At 46.9% G+C, this 16641-nt stretch overlaps 1 protein-coding gene across 4 annotated transcripts in view; it reads right to left on the bottom strand.

Moving 5' to 3' along the window:
* Positions 1 to 16641, bottom strand: part of LOC123809204 (NACHT, LRR and PYD domains-containing protein 1-like) — a 61025-nt gene that overhangs the window by 12394 nt on the left and 31990 nt on the right. For 3 of the 4 annotated variants that reach the window (XM_045824126.1, XM_045824124.1, XM_045824127.1), the window contains exons 5-11: positions 13159 to 13329; positions 12510 to 12680; positions 9994 to 10334; positions 9241 to 9403; positions 7753 to 7976; positions 1317 to 1576; positions 649 to 774 (exon numbers count right to left, since the gene is read on the bottom strand). In XM_045824126.1, coding sequence (XP_045680082.1) covers positions 649 to 774; positions 1317 to 1576; positions 7753 to 7976; positions 9241 to 9403; positions 9994 to 10334; positions 12510 to 12680; positions 13159 to 13329 — 1456 coding nt within the window. Of the gene's footprint in view, positions 1 to 648; positions 775 to 1202; positions 1577 to 7752; positions 7977 to 9240; positions 9404 to 9993; positions 10335 to 12509; positions 12681 to 13158; positions 13330 to 16641 lie in introns of those variants that run through there. The other variant, XR_006783975.1, reaches the window with a different exon arrangement.

The following is a 16641-nucleotide window of genomic DNA, read 5'->3' as shown; positions in this document are numbered from 1 at the left end:
TCATGGATGAATGTCCAGTGGCTTGAAGTCATTCCCTTTTGACTCAAGGGGGAGACTGAGAGAGGAAAAAAGCCAGTGCCCGATGTCCAGAAAGGACAGAAAGCTCACAGCTCAACCTCAGTGTTATTATCTTTATTTTTAAGATGTCTTTATTTTTTCTGTGTCTGCTCTTTCTAGATAGAAAATTTGTTGAGGTTTCCAATGAGAAAATTGCCTTGCCTACTGACAATACCCAATGTATAGTAAATCTCCATTTTTTTAGATCTTCACCAAATTACCCAGTTAAGACCCAGATCCTTCCTGTAATGGGTTCTTTCTGAGATCCTTGTCCTGAGAGGCCCATGGTTCCCATTGGTGTGTGTTTTCTCTGCTACAAGTTCTGACCCCAGTGTGTTCAGCCACAGGTGTGTTCCTGGTGGTTTTACTTGGAGAACGTCGACATCCTGTAGCCCCACTCTTCTCAGTTCCCCTAAGTCAAACCCCATTGTTGTCCCTATGCTGACTGTGGCCTGCCTTCTTACAATCTTTCTTTTCCCTGAACCTTTGAGGCATTCCTGCTCACCCCAAATACCACTTATTGCCTGCCCCACAGCTACTCCCAAGTATGTACTCTGACTGCAGGGAGGGGAGAATATCTGGGCTGCTCACCTCAGGGATTATTTCCATCTCCTGTGAACCAGACACAGTGTATCGGGAACCAAAGTAAAGTGGGGTCAGTGGGGGTGGCTTGTGTAGTCGCACAAACTGGAATGTCTTTTCTTCATCATCTATGGCCTAAGGAGCACACAGGACACTGATCAGGGGAGGAGGGCATCTGGATCTGGCTCAGAGATTCTGCCCTATGGATCTAGTCTGAGCAAAGTGAGGTGGTACTTTGCACGTTTATGTGAGTGGTGGGCCTCTACCACCCCAACATGACTCCATGAGCGCTACAGAGAGAGTCCCACACTTGGCCTTTTTTATGTTCAGGGTGGAAATAGGGGAACTACTAGGGAAGAAGTGAGAATCAGTGGGTACAGCTCTGGGTATGGATCCCTCCCATCCTTCTAACTCCTGGAAGGAGTGTGCAAAAGGTTGTCCAGTGATGAGTGATGAGTCCAGTGAGTCAGGAAGCAGTGAACCTGGCTGGGGGAGGTCTTAGGGACCCAGAACAACAGCGTATGACTGAACAGGGGCAGGATTCCTCATCTCCTTCAAGGTACCTGCTTGTAAGAGCCCAATCCTTATGCCCAGCTGACCCATCAAGGGGGGCTGTGTGGGTGCCTGTCATGCCTCTGTCAGCCCACCCTGGCCCGGACTTTTTGGTTTGGTGCCACCTTGCGAATGGAGCAGTCATTGGGAATCAGGTAGAGATGGAAGGTGACTTCCTTGTGCTGGAGGTGATGGTAGAGCAGCACATTGCAGGTGATGGGAATGTGCAGGACAGCGTGAATCTTTCTCAGTAGAACTCCGATGGGGGAGAAGCTGGGGTTCTCCAGGACTGCATAGTGGGGTTCCACCCTGGCTGGCTTCTCCAGGACTATCCCCTCTTCTTTCATGTGGGCCACTTGGAACCAGGATTTGTCCACATTTTTTCCTGTGAAAGAATGGATTTGAGGGGTGAGGATTTAGGGCCTTCACTGAGTCAGGATTGACTGGGGCAGTGGGATACCCAGGTGTAGCCTCAGTGGCTTTTTCCAGGGACCTATCAGGGAGGGCAGCATGTCTGCGCCTGGGGTCTTTAGGGCCTGTAGTCAACAGGTTCTGTACAGTTGGAGCCCTGCAGGAATCCCCTCAAGCTAACTCTGTACACAGCCTCTGGCCCTGGAGCTGGGAAAGGTGTTGATCCCATGGTTCCCTATGTTGGGGTGGATTCTGTATCTGTAAAGAATGTTGGTAGGTGTGACTATAGAAGATAGATAACAAGGCGGAGGAAGGGACAGTGGAAAATGGAGTGCCCAGGGGTAGTGTACATTTGTGGAGTGTTTGTCACCCACCATTGAGATTCTTCTTTTGGAGAAGAACCTCATCCACCATCATTGTGTGGGTCTTAGCAAAATATAAGCTTGGCCTCCCACTCAGGAAGCTGCACACCCTGGAGGTGATGACACAGGCTTGTGACCAAGAACTGACCAATTGTATGCTTTTTAGTTGGATTTTGATCTGCAGGTGGTGATGCACCAATGAAAGAACAGAGATTCTTTCAGCAGCCAAAGTGGGGCCAAGAGTCCAGCAGCCACCGTGTTGGGAGGTCCTGCAGTGGCTGTGTCTGCAGCAGAGGTCTCTCCATTTTTTAGTTCTTCTGACCTTGCTGTGCTCTTGGTTCCTCAGTATTCCTTTTAAGACTTCTTACCTAGTCTATAGCTGCTCAATAATCTTTTTATACATTCATTTGGTGCCTAAATCATCCAGTACTTGTTCCTTTGACTGCAACCAAGATCTCTGACCAGTGCACCAGGTGCAAATGTTGATACCACAAGAGAGAGCTCGAGGGATGAAGGCTGGTAGTGGGACAGTCACTGGCCCAGGTGGCAGGGGTCTGGGCTCCATCCCTGCATTGCCTGGCAACTGTTGCAACGCAAGAGGTTTCTGGGCAACTAAGGGACATCCAGAAAGGCTGAAAATGTCCTTAGATGATATGGACACCTATCAGCACATGGCTGATTTAATTGCAGGAGGGGAAATGGAGACCACTACTCAAGTTTCATATTAATGGCTTTTTTTTGTGTGAAAAATAATACCAAAGTGGTGTACACCACCTGATGAAATGCAGAAGCATTTACCTCTCATCTCTCCAAGCAGTGCAACTATCATTACCATCTTTCCCTGTTTCATTATTCTTTCTCTGCAGCAGCACATCTTCATGTCTCCATTACAGCAAGGAGCTTTGTCTCTGGTCTTCCCCATGTTGGTTTGAAATGTCACAAGCCCCTGCAGACCTGTCTAAGGCCTGTAGCCCATGATCCCTGCTAGCGATGCAGCATCCCTGGTTCACTGCTCCCTTCTTGTTTCAGTGGTGAAGTTGCTTCCACCTTTTCGCCATGATAAACAGTCTCATGATGTACATGTTTCTGCAGAGAATCTATTTCACTTGGGTTAGCACCTTGGAATTGATAAGTCCCAGGGAAGCAAAAAGTGTGTGAGAGGATATGACTTTTCAATGACTTCCCATGTTTTGCCAAATTGCTTCTCTAAGAGGTGGTGTACTTGGCACTGCCATGGTGACACTCAGTGGACGAAGTCACCAGATCTCCACCGAACAGGAATGTCCTCAGGTGTCAGATAGGGAGACTGAAACCTGTGGGGTTGTGTACTTTTCCCAAGGTCATGAGCCAGCCAGAGCCCTAGGGTGAGAGCCCTGCACTATGACCACAGTCCTCGAGGCCCATGCAGGCACTCTGTGCCTCGCTACTGTTGGCTGAATTCTGGAAGGTGCTGTGTGTGCATCCACCTGGCTCTCTTGCTGTGATGACCAACTTCATGGCTTGCCTGGGACCGAGAGGGTTAAGAACTTTATGTTGGAGCTCACCAAAGAAGTTTAAAAAAGTCAGCCAGTGCCCAGTTCCTAAAGGAGGCCACTGTTAGGCCCCGAGGTCTTCATTTCCAGGAAAACAGCAGCTTTGGTCCAGACAGCAGGCCACAGGGAAACCTCGAAAGGACTTGGTTTTCTGGGTGGGCCTGGCTCAGCAAGCTGCAGTGAGACTGTGCATTTTTGTGCAGTATCCCAAGAAAACAAGCCCTGTCTGGTTACAGGGTGAGATCCAGAACATGGCCAAGAGAAAGTTGGAGGACATGGGCTTGGGCAGCCCTGGATGGGTGTGGGTGGAGCTGTTTTTCCTGGTGGTCATATACCTGGATTAGAATCCCAACTCTGGTCCAGTATCTTCACCTCTTTGAGCTTCAATTTCCTCATAGGTATAATGTGGGAAACCATAGCACCTAACTCACTATGTCATTATAAAAATCTAGGTCATATGACTATATTTGGAACTACCTTGTTGTCCAGAGTTGTAATCATGAACCATGTCTGAGGGCTCTCAAAGAAACTGCCATTACCTGGTGAATTTACTCCTGTCCTGATGTGGCCTTCAGGACACATCTCAAAAGCTTAGGCTAGATTCCTTGTGTTGGATAGTTTCCTCTTCCTTGGGCAAATCTCATTTCTCAGACCAAGAAGGTGGTACAGGACTGACCAGAGCAATTCTAGGGTGTCCTTATCACAGGCTGAGGCCAACTCACTCCCCTGAGATAGTGGTGTGACTGGGTGGCTGGGAGCAGGAGCTGAGGCACATTTGTCCACTCAGGCCCTGTTGTTACATTCTGGCTCCAGGCCTTACACACAGGTGGTCTCCTCCTGGAACACCCTGGTGTGAGTAGGGAGTGGTGGTGTAGCCCTGAGCATTGCAAGCCAAGAGCAGACTAAGTTCTCTCCTTGATGTTCAGAGCTGAACATAATGACTTCAGTGGCCAAGCCCCTGTCTCCCTGAAAGAGCCCTTGGAGTTGCCCTGGGCCAAGGTCTCACTTTGCAGAAGGAGAAGGATGTTTGTTTTGGTGGTGTATTCATCAGTCTATAGATGGTCAGGTGGGAGAAAGTTACCTGTCTCAGCTTGTTGTTCGAGCCCTCAGCACCTGCTCCTCAAGTTTCCCATGTGAATGGGAGTCTATAGTGCCTGAGCTACCTTGTGCCTCCCTCCCCACTGTTTACTCCCAAATCTTCCCCAGTTAACTTTCCCTAGTGATGCTGTCTGTCAAGCCAGATACCCCCAGACCTTTGAGTCTCTCCCCTGGGGACTGGCCTCTGCTCCTGAGGGGCAGCTGCAATTGATGACTAGACCTTGTGGCCTCAACAGAAGAGCCTCCCCTGGGTCTGGGTAGATCTTTTTTTTGTTTGTTTTTGAGAGAGTGAGAGAGTGAGAGAGAGAGAGAGAGAGAGAGAGATCAAGTTGTTGTTCCACTTATGTATTCATTGGTTATGTCTTATATGTTAACTGACTGTGGATCAAACCTGCAGCCAGGGCATAGCAGGATGATGCTCTAACCAACTGACCTAAGCAGACAGGTCGGTTCTTTGCTTTTTCACTTTTCTCATTCTATTGTTTCTTTCTACTAGTTTGTAATTTATACTCATTACATATGTATATATTTTTTGACTGAGGACCCTAGTATTTTAATGTGCATAGTTAATGTTTAAAGTAAATCAATGCTCGTACAGAGTAGTGATACTAAATATATATATGACTATTGGAATGGCACTATAAATTAATATATCAATCTATACATCATGCACTGCTTGACTACAGGGATGCATTCTGAGAAATACATATTTTGGCAATTTTGTAATTTTGCAAACATCATGGAGTACATGTACACAAACCTTGATGGTATAGTCTACTACACAGCTAGGTTTTAGGGAATGCCTCCCTGGTATATGTGGCCTGTCATTGACGAACTGCCATTATGTGGTACATGACTGCAAATAAAATATTAAAAATATATCTCCCTGAATTATCTAAATAAACTATGCACTCTGGTTTCTCTTCAGAAAGGACAAATCGTTCACCTTTTACTAAATAAACTATGCATATCATAAACTGATATATGCTATAACATGAACTGTTTAATAAATCATCCTATCATAATTAAATAAAGTTCCTATCTGAGTCCTGATTGACAGGGGAACTGCATCAGGTCCTTCTCACTGTGTCACTAAGTTGCCAGGCATGAGGCGTCTGGCAGTCAGCACTGGCTGGCTGTGCATCTGATGTCTCTCATGGCCTGGACTGGACAGCCTGAGCGGCAGCCCCTGCCCCCAACACTGCTCCTGCTGCCTATGGGCTCAGACTCTGCTGCCCACCCCAGGGGAGGAGCAGAGATGCTGCCTCAGCCACCCTGTCTGTGCTGGCACAGGCACAGGCTCTGTTTTGTGCCTCTGTGGGCAACACTGGGCATTGTTGTCAGGTCACTTGTGGTCTCCAGAAACTGGAGGATTCCTCTTTCCTGATGAGTCCAGAAGTATTTCAGCATTTTAACCGGGAGGACAGGGGTAGTGCTGCCTTCATCTCCTTGTGAAAGACACTAGGACCTTCGGCCGCTTCAGCACTCTTACTTGCTGTTGGTGTTGGCTTTTAGTTCTCTCTCTTTTGAAATCCCCTCCACATCAGACGATCTTACTGTTGCTTTATTACCCAGTCTTTGGTTTGGTAGATTTACCCAGATGTACTTCAGTGTATTTGCTAATCATTTCATCTTGTGTCTCATACCTTCCACGTGGGATAATTTTTTTTTATTGAGGTACATCATGTAGAATTTCCTTCAGTGAAAATTTGTTTGTGAAAAGCGATCTTGATTTTAGTGTTGTAAATGTCTTTTACCCTCTTTTTTTTTAGAAAAAATTTTCTGTGCTTCTAATTCTTGATTGACAGTTACTTTTTCAGTACTTTGATGATATAATTGTATTGTTTTCTGCCTTCTATTGTTGTTCCAAATAATTTGTCATCCTAGTTGTAGCACCTTGCTTGACAGTCTTTCTGGCTGCTGTTAAATCCTGCCTTAGGTGTTTGTATTCTGTCAATTAACATCAGTGGGTCTAGTGCTGATTTCTCTCTTTCTCTTGCTTTGGATTTTTGTGATTTTTCTTTCTCAGAAATCACATCTTTCAGCACCTGTAGAAATCTTAGTAATTTTCTCTTAGAATAGTACTTCTTCTCCATTCTCTCTATAATATCCTTCTGGAATTCTGATTATATTTATGTTAGATCTCACTGTAGCTTTCCTGTAACTTAATCTTTTCTTATTGATGCTTTATCATATTTTTGTCAATGTAGCCTGTTTTCAAACTTGATTTATCATCATTAATGGTTTTTGCTTCTTGCTTATATTTTATAGATTGTTTTTTTAAACATAAGAGTCATACTTATTTTGCGTTCTCCTTTTGATCATTTAAATGTGTGAAGTGTTTATGGGACTCGTATCCAGTACCTGAGGTTTCTGTTGTTTCTCACTTATGATGCCTTGTTCCCTGTTTACAAGGTTTTGCCTGAGAGCTTTAATTTCTTTGGAACTTTAGGAAGTCTTTGTAGGTGATAGGGAGGAATAACCCTTTGTGACTACATCTTCTAATTGAATACCCCTGTTCTGTGGCTGGAGCTTTGAAATGGAGTCTGGTGACGCTGTTTCTTTTCTGTAGCTGTGGCAGTACCAATGGCTTCCCATTTGTTGAGAGTCTCCAGGGACCCCATCCTTTCTTGTTCGTTTATTTAGCCTTACTTTGTAAATAGTTTTGTCTTTGGAAAGTCTCTTTGAAAGTCTCAACTGAGTATGTCATATGTTTCCTGCTGGGACTCTAGTGATAAAATCTATGCAAAGAAAACTTAGTAAATGGTGGTTATCATTGTAATTGAGGAGACTACTTTCTTTTTAATTTAAAAAATTGTAAATAGTTGAATTTTATTGCATTTTTCATTACCATTTACACACCTTCTACCCTCTTCTACCTCCACCCACCTTCCTACTGCCTGTGAAGAGATTACTTTCTAATCAGGTAAAATTTCAAGTAACTCGGGCAACAATAATTATGATGCTTGGGGATGAAATATTTCAAAAAAGATGTGCCCAGAGCAGCATGGAATGAGAGAGAAAGCTGTCTGAACTTCTATAACCCTCCCTCAGTCTAATAAAGACACAAGCTCCAACCTTCAGGACATCGCCAAGTGAGGCCATTTGAAGCCCATTCTCACCACCATCACCTGCCCTCCACACCCTTGCTTGCTCACCTTGGAGATCTACAAAGTGAGGGAGGTATACAGCTGCCACAGCCCCTGGTTCAGCCTTGATGTCAAACAGAGGCCCTGCCACCATCCAGCTGTGTTGTGGGACAATCCAGCTCATGAACTCTTTCCAGGCACAGAATTCAATCTCAATGGTCACTGGCCTTCTCACCACAAAGTGGAGACCCGTATCGGGCCAGTGGTAGGATCCAGCCATGGGGAAGTGAACTCTGGGAGAACAGGGAGAGGTAGTCAGTGAATTACTCACTCTACACAACCTCACTGAGTACTTACTAAATGCCCGACCCCATGCATGGCCCTGTGTGTCCAGCAGAGTGGCTGCAAGCTCAGATACCATAATCAGAGGGATGTGGGTTTGAGTCCTGGCCCCTCTGCTCTCTACTGTGGATCCCTGAGCAAGTCATTGATGTCCCTCATCTCATTTTCTAATGTGTAAGGAAAGTAAGAATAGCGCCACCTCCTGGAGTTGTGAGTGATAAGTGACCTAATGTGTGACAGCTACTATGTGCCTGGGCGGTGTTAGCTGTTCCTCTAATGGTGATGGGAGTGATAATAATATAATAATAAAATAGGAAAGAGTTATTGTTATTAAAGGGCACATTTTTCTATTATTAAAGCAGTTTATATGGTGTATAAATGATAACCACTTGAAGCATAAAGAAGCACTATAGAGAGATCATACACTTCAGGTATAGAGTGGGTCCCTGGATGTCAACTTCTGTGTGTGTAAGTTGGGGGTAATATGTCACCCAGCTGGAATCATGTCTGTGACAGTGAATGCCACTGTGTTATCTGAGAGATGGGGACTAAGATTATAGATGTTTATTACCTATGACTGGGAACCCTTGGGAGGCAAGCCAGGGCTCCTTGTTACTGGTATACTTTACACATAGTGGATATTTATATAAAAAGAACATATAGCTAGAATGAGATTTAAATGAGATTTATGAGACATAGCAAACCAAATACAATGAATGGACTTTCTTTGAACCCTGATTGGAAGAGACCACCTCCAAGGACACATCTTGGACAACTGAGAAGATTTGAATACAGACTGGGTATTAGATGACAGGGAAATAACTTGTAAACATTGTCAGATATGATAATGGTGTTGTGCTTATGGAAGAAAAGTGCATCACACAAAATATTTAAGGAAAAAATCACCCAATAACTTATATTTAAAATACTATAGGAACAAAATGGGGACAAGTGAACAGTTGAAAGAAATATGGTAAAATGGTTGTTGGAGATGAGTAATTGGTAAGTGGAACTTTTTTGGATTTTATTTTTGTGTTTTTTGCAACTGTTCATAATAAAACCTCCTTTTTCATAATAAAATCGCCAACTCAGTCCGCTGGGCAATGGGAGGGGACCCAATGGCCATGAGGGGATGTGAAGTGTCTATTGGGATCTAGTGTGGGGAAGGTGGGGGTTGAGGTAGACTATCTTGGCAGAGCAAGTCCCCTCACTCACCGGTATAGACTCCTGTCTTTGTCAACCACCTCTGGAGCCACAGGCTCTTTTGGGCCCCAGAAGTCATCTTCAGTCCCTGCAGTCTTCACTGGTAGGTCACCCAGAGGTTCAGGAGAAGACAGACAGAAGGATTCCACCTGTGCTATGTGAGGGGAGCTCCCCTCTGGAACAGCAGGGTGGTGGTCAGCTGTAGGTTCTCCTGTCTGGCCTCCCCCACCCACCAGTCTCGACCATGGAAGGCCCTTCCCAAGGTGGGTTTGCCTGGACCTTGGCAGGCAGTGTGTCTGGAGCCTGTGTCCCTGCTCCTGGGGCAGCCTGCCTGCTGTCTGAGGAGGCTCAATTCTGCTGCTCTCTGACAACGCCCTGCCACCTCCCCCTTCCCACTGGTCGAGGTATTGCTATTCCCAGCACCCACCAGGAAGGTAGCTTGTGAGAGAAACATGGGTATAAAATGGATGGCCAGGGATGAAGAGGGCAGTCCCAGGTCTCAGAAGCCCAGCGTGGGCCTTGGGAGACTGGGCCCTGGTCAGAGTCTGAGACATGCCAGTGATGCCTGGACAGGAGGGGCCTCAGTTCCTGAGGCTGGGAGAGAGGGAAGCAGAGATCTTGCAAGGTTTGCATAAGGTGGGGCCATCCTGGGAACATTTCATCATGTCCTACACCAGAGGAAGGGGGATGGAGGAAATGACCTTCCATATCTCTTCACCCCTTGTCCCAGTTAGTGATGCTCCCAGCCTGGCCCCGTCACAGTACCTGATTCTGGTGTCTGCCATTTGAGTGGGGGTGTATCTTCACATGTCTGCTCTCTACCTGGAGCCTCATTACGGGTCTTCAGTTCTTCTGTTCCGCACAGAAAGTAGGTCATGTTCTCTGAGCTCTCAGAGGAAGCTGCATCAATGCACTGGGAAGGACTCTTCGGCCAAACCAGGTCCAGGACTCCTGTAATTATTTTACTTCTTCCTATTATGGCTTTCAAAAAACTACTGAATCCACCAGGAGCCGATGTCTGTACCTTAGCTTCAAGCTGAGGATTCTTCTGTTTCAGGTCCCTCAGCATCTTTTTCACTTCCTCACTCAACTTGGTTTCATCTAGGCTGCAAGCACAAAGGAAGCCTGGTTATCCTGGGACCCCCACATGACTTCATGGTCCTTAGAAACCAGAATCATGGAATCATCCACCTCCCACAGGAACTTGTTGTAGGTTGGGTTTCCCAAAATCAGGTTCTTAGGTGAAAAATAGTGTTAGGAGATTTATTAGGCATGTCCCTGGGTCACCCACAGGGCAAAGGAAGGGAAGAAGCAGGACTGGGCAGAGAGAGAAGTTGGGCTTTGATGCAGTCTGTAGTGACACAACTGACTCTGCAGGACTTCTGATGTGGGGGTGACCCTCCAGAGCTGCTCCATACTGGGAGGAGGGGTGGGTCTTTACATCCCAACACTGATTGGATGTAGGTGACCCCAGGAATTGGAGGTGAGCTTGTGTGAGATGGCCCCAGTTGTGAGAGGCCATCCCTGTAGCCTGCTGCTGAAATACTCCCAGGGCCTGTGGTTACATCTTCATTCCTGGAAGGGAAGTGGGCAGCAATTCACAGCCGCCACCAGAGGACAGCCTGTCCCCATGGTTTCAAAATGACCACAGATGAGTAGGAGCAGTAGTATACTTTGTAGAGTCTAGAAGATTTTCTGGAAAGAGAGAGCCCTGTTCCCATTCTCACAGGCCTTATGTCCTGGGGTGTCGATTGGGTTTGGGAGCTGCTGCCCTTTCTGGGTCTCCACGTTCTCATCTCCAACAGGATGGACCTGCTCTGCCTATTTTGAGCCATGGTCACAGATGTGAGAAGACCCTGCTCCCTGTAAAGGGTACACACTGTACTCATTACTCCTGTCAGAGATGCTTTCCCCTGGGAAGAGCGTGGGGCCACGATGTAGTATGGGGTCCATCTCATCAAAGTCCTGGGGCTCTAGGAAGGAAGGAGGAGACTGAAACCTTTCCAGGATGTCCAAGACCGAGCTGTGCTGAGGCCACAAAGAGGTGACAAGTAACTGGTGAGCAGGGCGATAATGCAGAAGTACTTCATTCAACATACAGGGGTGGTGGCAGCCATAAATGCCCAGTGGAAAGGGGTGGGGGGGTGAAGGTGCCAGCCCCATGGACTGAAGCTCCCTTGGGTGTGAAGGGTCAGAGAGGTTTGGGGGGACCTACATGTAAAATATTTCACCCCTGTTATCCTGCCCCTCTTTCTGCTCTATGTTTGAGAAAGTGGGCCCCGGAACAGGAAAGGCCGAGGGCTCGAGCTTTGCTGTCCTCTCTAGAGCCAGCAACTAGAGCCTCAGTCAAGACCTCAGGGTCAGGATGTGAGGTTTAGAGCCCTGGCAGCTCTGAGAGTGTGTGATGGGGCCCCAGCCAGAGTCACAGGGAAATGTTGCCAGAAACAGCCTGTGGGCTTGTTTTCAGGCTGGGGAGGAGAGAGGAAGAGGCCAAGAGGCAGTGTGGGAATGAGGGTGGGGGTTCCCTGTTCTGCCGCCACACAGGGCTCCAGGGCTCTGAGCCTGTGTCTGTCCTGGGGTCTTCCCAACGCTCTGCTCTTTGCCTGGACTGCGGCCCCTGCCTGGGCCTGGTCAGCTGCTGTTTCTGCTTCAGGTCTCAGACTGATGTCACTCCCCAGAAAGCCCTCCCTGCCCCTTAGTCTAATTCCTTCTCCTCTCAGGTCACACTCTCATAACACAGTGCATGTTCCCTTCACAAACTCCACAGGGCTTAAAAATGCACACTGTGTGTTAATATGTGGTTATCATCTCGTTCCCACTGGAGTGTCTGCTTTAGGAGAGCAGGGCATGTGTCTGTTGCTTGGCATACAGGAGATATCCAATGAATGAATGAATGAATGAGGCAATGAAGGAAGGAAGGGAGGACTGCCCTGGAGTGTGGAAGTGAACCTGGGAGTCCCCTAGAACATGTGACCTCACTAGTGGTTATCATTTGATGCTATCAACTCTGTTTTGAGAACTATCCTGGTTTTACATGCATTTCATCACAGTCTATGAGGTGGGTATGAGGTTCCATTATACGGATGAGGAGATCGAATCTCAGAGGAAGACATGGCCACGTCTCGTGTTCTACGCAAATGGGGGAGCTAGTATGGAACACAGGCTGACAATTCATTTTTCTGTCCCTTTACTTCCTGTCTAATTCAGGGCCCCACATCCCTTTCCATTCCTTTCCCACCCCTCCATGCCCTCTGCGGTGCAATGGACCCTCAGGGCCTTACCGCAGCAGCCTGACTTGGTCAGTATAATGTCCGAGGTTCACACACAGGAGTTGCACGCCGAGGTCACCCAGGTCATTCTGCCTCAGGTCCAGCTCTCTCAGGCTGGGGCTGACACTGAGCATGGAGGCCAGGTCCTGGCAACAGCCAGATGTTAGGCCACAGTTGACAAGCCTGTGGGAGAGATTTGCATGGGCCCATCGTCATCATTTGCAAGGCCCTCTCCTCAGGGTACCTGGGACTAGTTTCCCTTTCTAGTAACTGTGGCTCTTTGGGGGGTCTTTTGTGATATCAAGCAAAGACAAAGATGCATCTGGCTTCAAGAACCTGGGGGATTTTAACTTTCTCCTCCAGCCAAGGAGCCACAAAGGATGCAGCTAGTCACTGTTCCTCCCTCCTGTGTGACTCTCACCAACCTTGCTACTCCCCATATCAACTTTGTACAACTAATTTACCTAATGTTCCACTTGCACACTGGGTCTAATTTTAAACTACATCAGCCCTGCCATATACCCACTTAGCTGACATGGGATGCTTTGGTGTGTTTCAACATGAGGGCATCTACCTGCTCCCCACCCCATCACCTCATCCTGCCTAGCTCTCACTTTCTCTCTGCCCCATCCCCAAAGTAGTGTCAGTGAGGAGCAATTACAGCAGTTGGTGCAGCTTGCAGCTGGACTTTGTCAGCTTCTGGAAAAGGTGCTGGGCCCCGGTGTCCAGGATCTTGTTGAAGCTCAGGTCCAGCTCAGTCAGGCTCCTGTTGGTGCTCAGCCCACAGGCCAGGTCCTGGCAGCCCTCTGAGTTGAGGCCACAGTCAGCCAGCCTGTGGGAGAAATGCACTGATAGCCTTGAGTTTGTTCACTGGTTGACTCTATAGTACAAACACCCACTAGCACTCACTGGCACCTCTCTGGGTCAGGCAGAGGTAAGACCCCAGACCCACCAAAATCACATGTACTGGGGGATGACATAGAAACAAAAACAGTGGATCAGTTCTCAGGTCTGTTTTGATCAAAAGCCTTCCATGTTTCTGTGTCTTTGGAGTTAAATTCAAGGTCCTTGTGTTTGACTGTGGGACACTTGAGGTCTGGCTTCTTGTCATCCCTGTTCTCATCTTGTATCCTTCTTTATCTGCATCCTTGCTGACTTCTTTGCTGTTCCTTAACCACTCAAGCTACAGTTCCATCTCAGGGCCTTTGCACCTGCTGTTTCTTCTGCCAGGAACAATCTTCTCACCTGATATCTCACAGCAGTGTGTCCTCTCACCTGCTTCAGGAATTTGCTAAAAAGCTCCTCTGGGGAAACATTGCTTCATGGTCCTTCCTGTTTAGAATTGCAACCCCAGCCTCCATGCCTTTCTGCTCTACTTTCCACTATACCCCAAATCACATGCAATGTATTTTACTTATTTATTTGCTTTTTGGTTTTCTTCACCAGTGGATGTTCCATGAGGAAGTAGTTTCATTTTAGTTGTACCCAAGTATGCACGGCAGGTTTTGCACATAGTAGGATCTTAGTAAGTATGTGGTTAATGAGTGAGTGAAATAGAGTGAAGAGGGGTATGTTGGGTGCTGCTGAAGGCAGATGGATGAACAGTGACTTTTGAACAGGGAAGGAGAAGCAGACATATGAAAGGTGCCTTGAATGGCGGGAAGGAGTTCACCTAGATGAGGTGGAGGGAGGGGAGTCTTTGGGCTGACAGGGTGGATATGAACTTACAGCCTGTGTTTAGTGATTTGTCAGAAAGGCTTCCTGAGGGGAGATGAAGTGTAAAGACAGAAAATACCAAGATGGTGGTAGGTCTGGAATGTGCTTACTAGATGTGTGGATGTTGTTCAGGTGGCAGTGATGAGCCAGTGAAAGTTCTTGAGGAGGGGTAGTCCTTGCATTGCTTGGGAATGACCCCTGATGGGGGTGGAGGATGGTTGCTGGGGTGAGGCAGGAAGTAGGTGGTCCATGTGGGAGTGGATGAGCACTGAGGTCAGAGCAGTGCCTGTGGGACATGTTTCTGTGGCCCCAACAGCACTTAGTGCCCCTGTAGATGTGGGGGCAGAGAGGCTTCTGGAGTGGGTGCAGAGCTGGTACTGCCACTAGATACTGTGAGAACCAGTGTGAGAGGAGGCAGTGTCAGCTTCATGGATGTACAGCCTGTGCAGTTGTTGGGGATTATTGCTTTGTGTTTGCCATCTTGAGTTCCTTTATTTTATGTGTGAATTTGTGTTTTTTAAGTGAATTGTGATGGGACAATGGAGCTTTGTGTCACATATGTCCCCATCTCTTGCCACCTCCCTCCTCTGCAGGAAGAGTACTTGGTCACCCACTTCCCTGTCCCTTGATGCTTGGGGCCCTGGATAGCCTTCTCATCAGGCATGGTGAGGATCAAGGCTGGCTTTGGAGTAGGGCTTGGTGACAACAGCGTTGCATGAGTTAGTGATTCTGGGGGCAAGTCTTTTGTCTGCTATGATTCATATACTTAGTGCGTCATGGAAATCCCTGGGAGATGATGAGTCTCGCATGTGCCTTAAGTTTGAATGGTGTCTTTGGCAGTCTTCTGTCTATTGTGGTTTGGGCTGATGGGTCCATAGAAGGAGGAGAAGTCTAGGGCATGGTACATGTGTCTGGGCCTAGTGGGAAGAGAAGTCTAGCATGTGTTTGGCTGTGGTCACAATGACTTGTGAGTAGGGCCCTCAGGCACCTGAGAAGGTCTGTGTGCACTGCAGCATGACAAAGGGAGGGCAGCTTTAAACAGCAAATAAAAACCACCATGTGAGATAGCAAGAAACTGGAATGGAAGGAATAAGACTTTTTGTGTTAGTACCTTTAATGGCACATTGTTTCTGATGTTTGAGCAAGGGCACTGCATGCTCATTGTGCACTGGATCCTATGATTATAGTTAGTCCTTAGAGGAGAAACAGGTTTTTCTTTGTTTATGGAGGAAAGTCAAGTTTAGAATACACTAATTTTGAGGAGCCTCTGGGTACATCCCAGAGGAGGGTATGGGTTTGGGTCCTGAGTGGAAGATGGAGACTTGGCAGGTTCCCACTGGATGAAGCATGGGATGCGATTGTGGGAAGGGCTCCGAATGAGGTGGAGGACACTGAAATTGGGACCTAGTTACTCTACTCTTGGTTATACGTCACACAGATTTGGTGTCAATCTTGCATTTGACAGTCACTGTTTGAACCTAGGGCAGATTTCTTCATCTTCTGGTTTACTGATCTGTAATACAAATTCACCAGCCCATTGCACATGGTGGTTGCCAAGGTCAAAGGAGATAATTTATCCTATGTACTTAGCACAGTCCTTAAAGGATGTTGCTGCCATGGGACCAGAGTCTCTTGCTTTCCTTTTGTATCTTCATCCTGATTTCACACAGCCCCATGTCTCAGTTTTCATGCAGCCCTTCTCTTTTCCCTCTGTCCCCAAGGAGGCCAAGTTTCTTCTATCCAGTGTCTTTGATTCCATGTCCTCCTGCCTCTGCTCTGACCTTGCTCTATCTGGAATCCCCTCTTTCGGATCTCTAATCTTTCCCTTACCAGTTCCTTTAGTTTTGTCCATGTGCTGAGCTCAATGTTTTATGTTTATTAAAAGCACCTAGAATATTTCCATCTACCATACTTAACTTATTTCAAGAGAAATCCAATAATTAGTGAGGACTTTGACAGAACGTCTTAGACACTCTTACATCCCATGACAGTAAATCTTTGTGTTCTTTGATACAGATTCAACTTTTCTACTTTTCTAATGAGGAAATATTCACATCTACCTGACCCAGAGTTAATATTCTTATGAAAAATACTTTTTCTTACACTACCTCATTATGTTACCATGAATTAGTTACTAGCTTTTCTGATGAAAAGTTGGAGGCAGTGCTTCAGTGTGCATTCACTGAATTCTAGTTTTAGCCCTTCCACTTACTTCTTTTTTTGAAAGATTTTATTTATTTATCTTTAGAGAGAGGGAAAGAGAGGTGGAGAAACATTGAGCTCTGGCTTCTCACATGCTCCCTACTGGTGACCTGGCCAGTAACCCAGGCATGTGCCCTGACTGGGAATCCAACTCATGACCTTTTCATTCCCAGGCTGGCACTCAGTCCACTGAGCCACAGTAATCAGTGCTATTCTTTTTGTTTTT

Source organism: Phyllostomus hastatus, unplaced genomic scaffold (assembly GCF_019186645.2).
Source record: "Phyllostomus hastatus isolate PE091 unplaced genomic scaffold, TTU_PhHast_1.1 phas_scaffold_55, whole genome shotgun sequence".
In the NCBI taxonomy this organism is placed as follows: Eukaryota; Metazoa; Chordata; class Mammalia; order Chiroptera; family Phyllostomidae; genus Phyllostomus; species Phyllostomus hastatus.
Note: the sequence above shows the minus strand (reverse complement) of the source record. Positions and strands in the feature narration are given on the sequence as shown.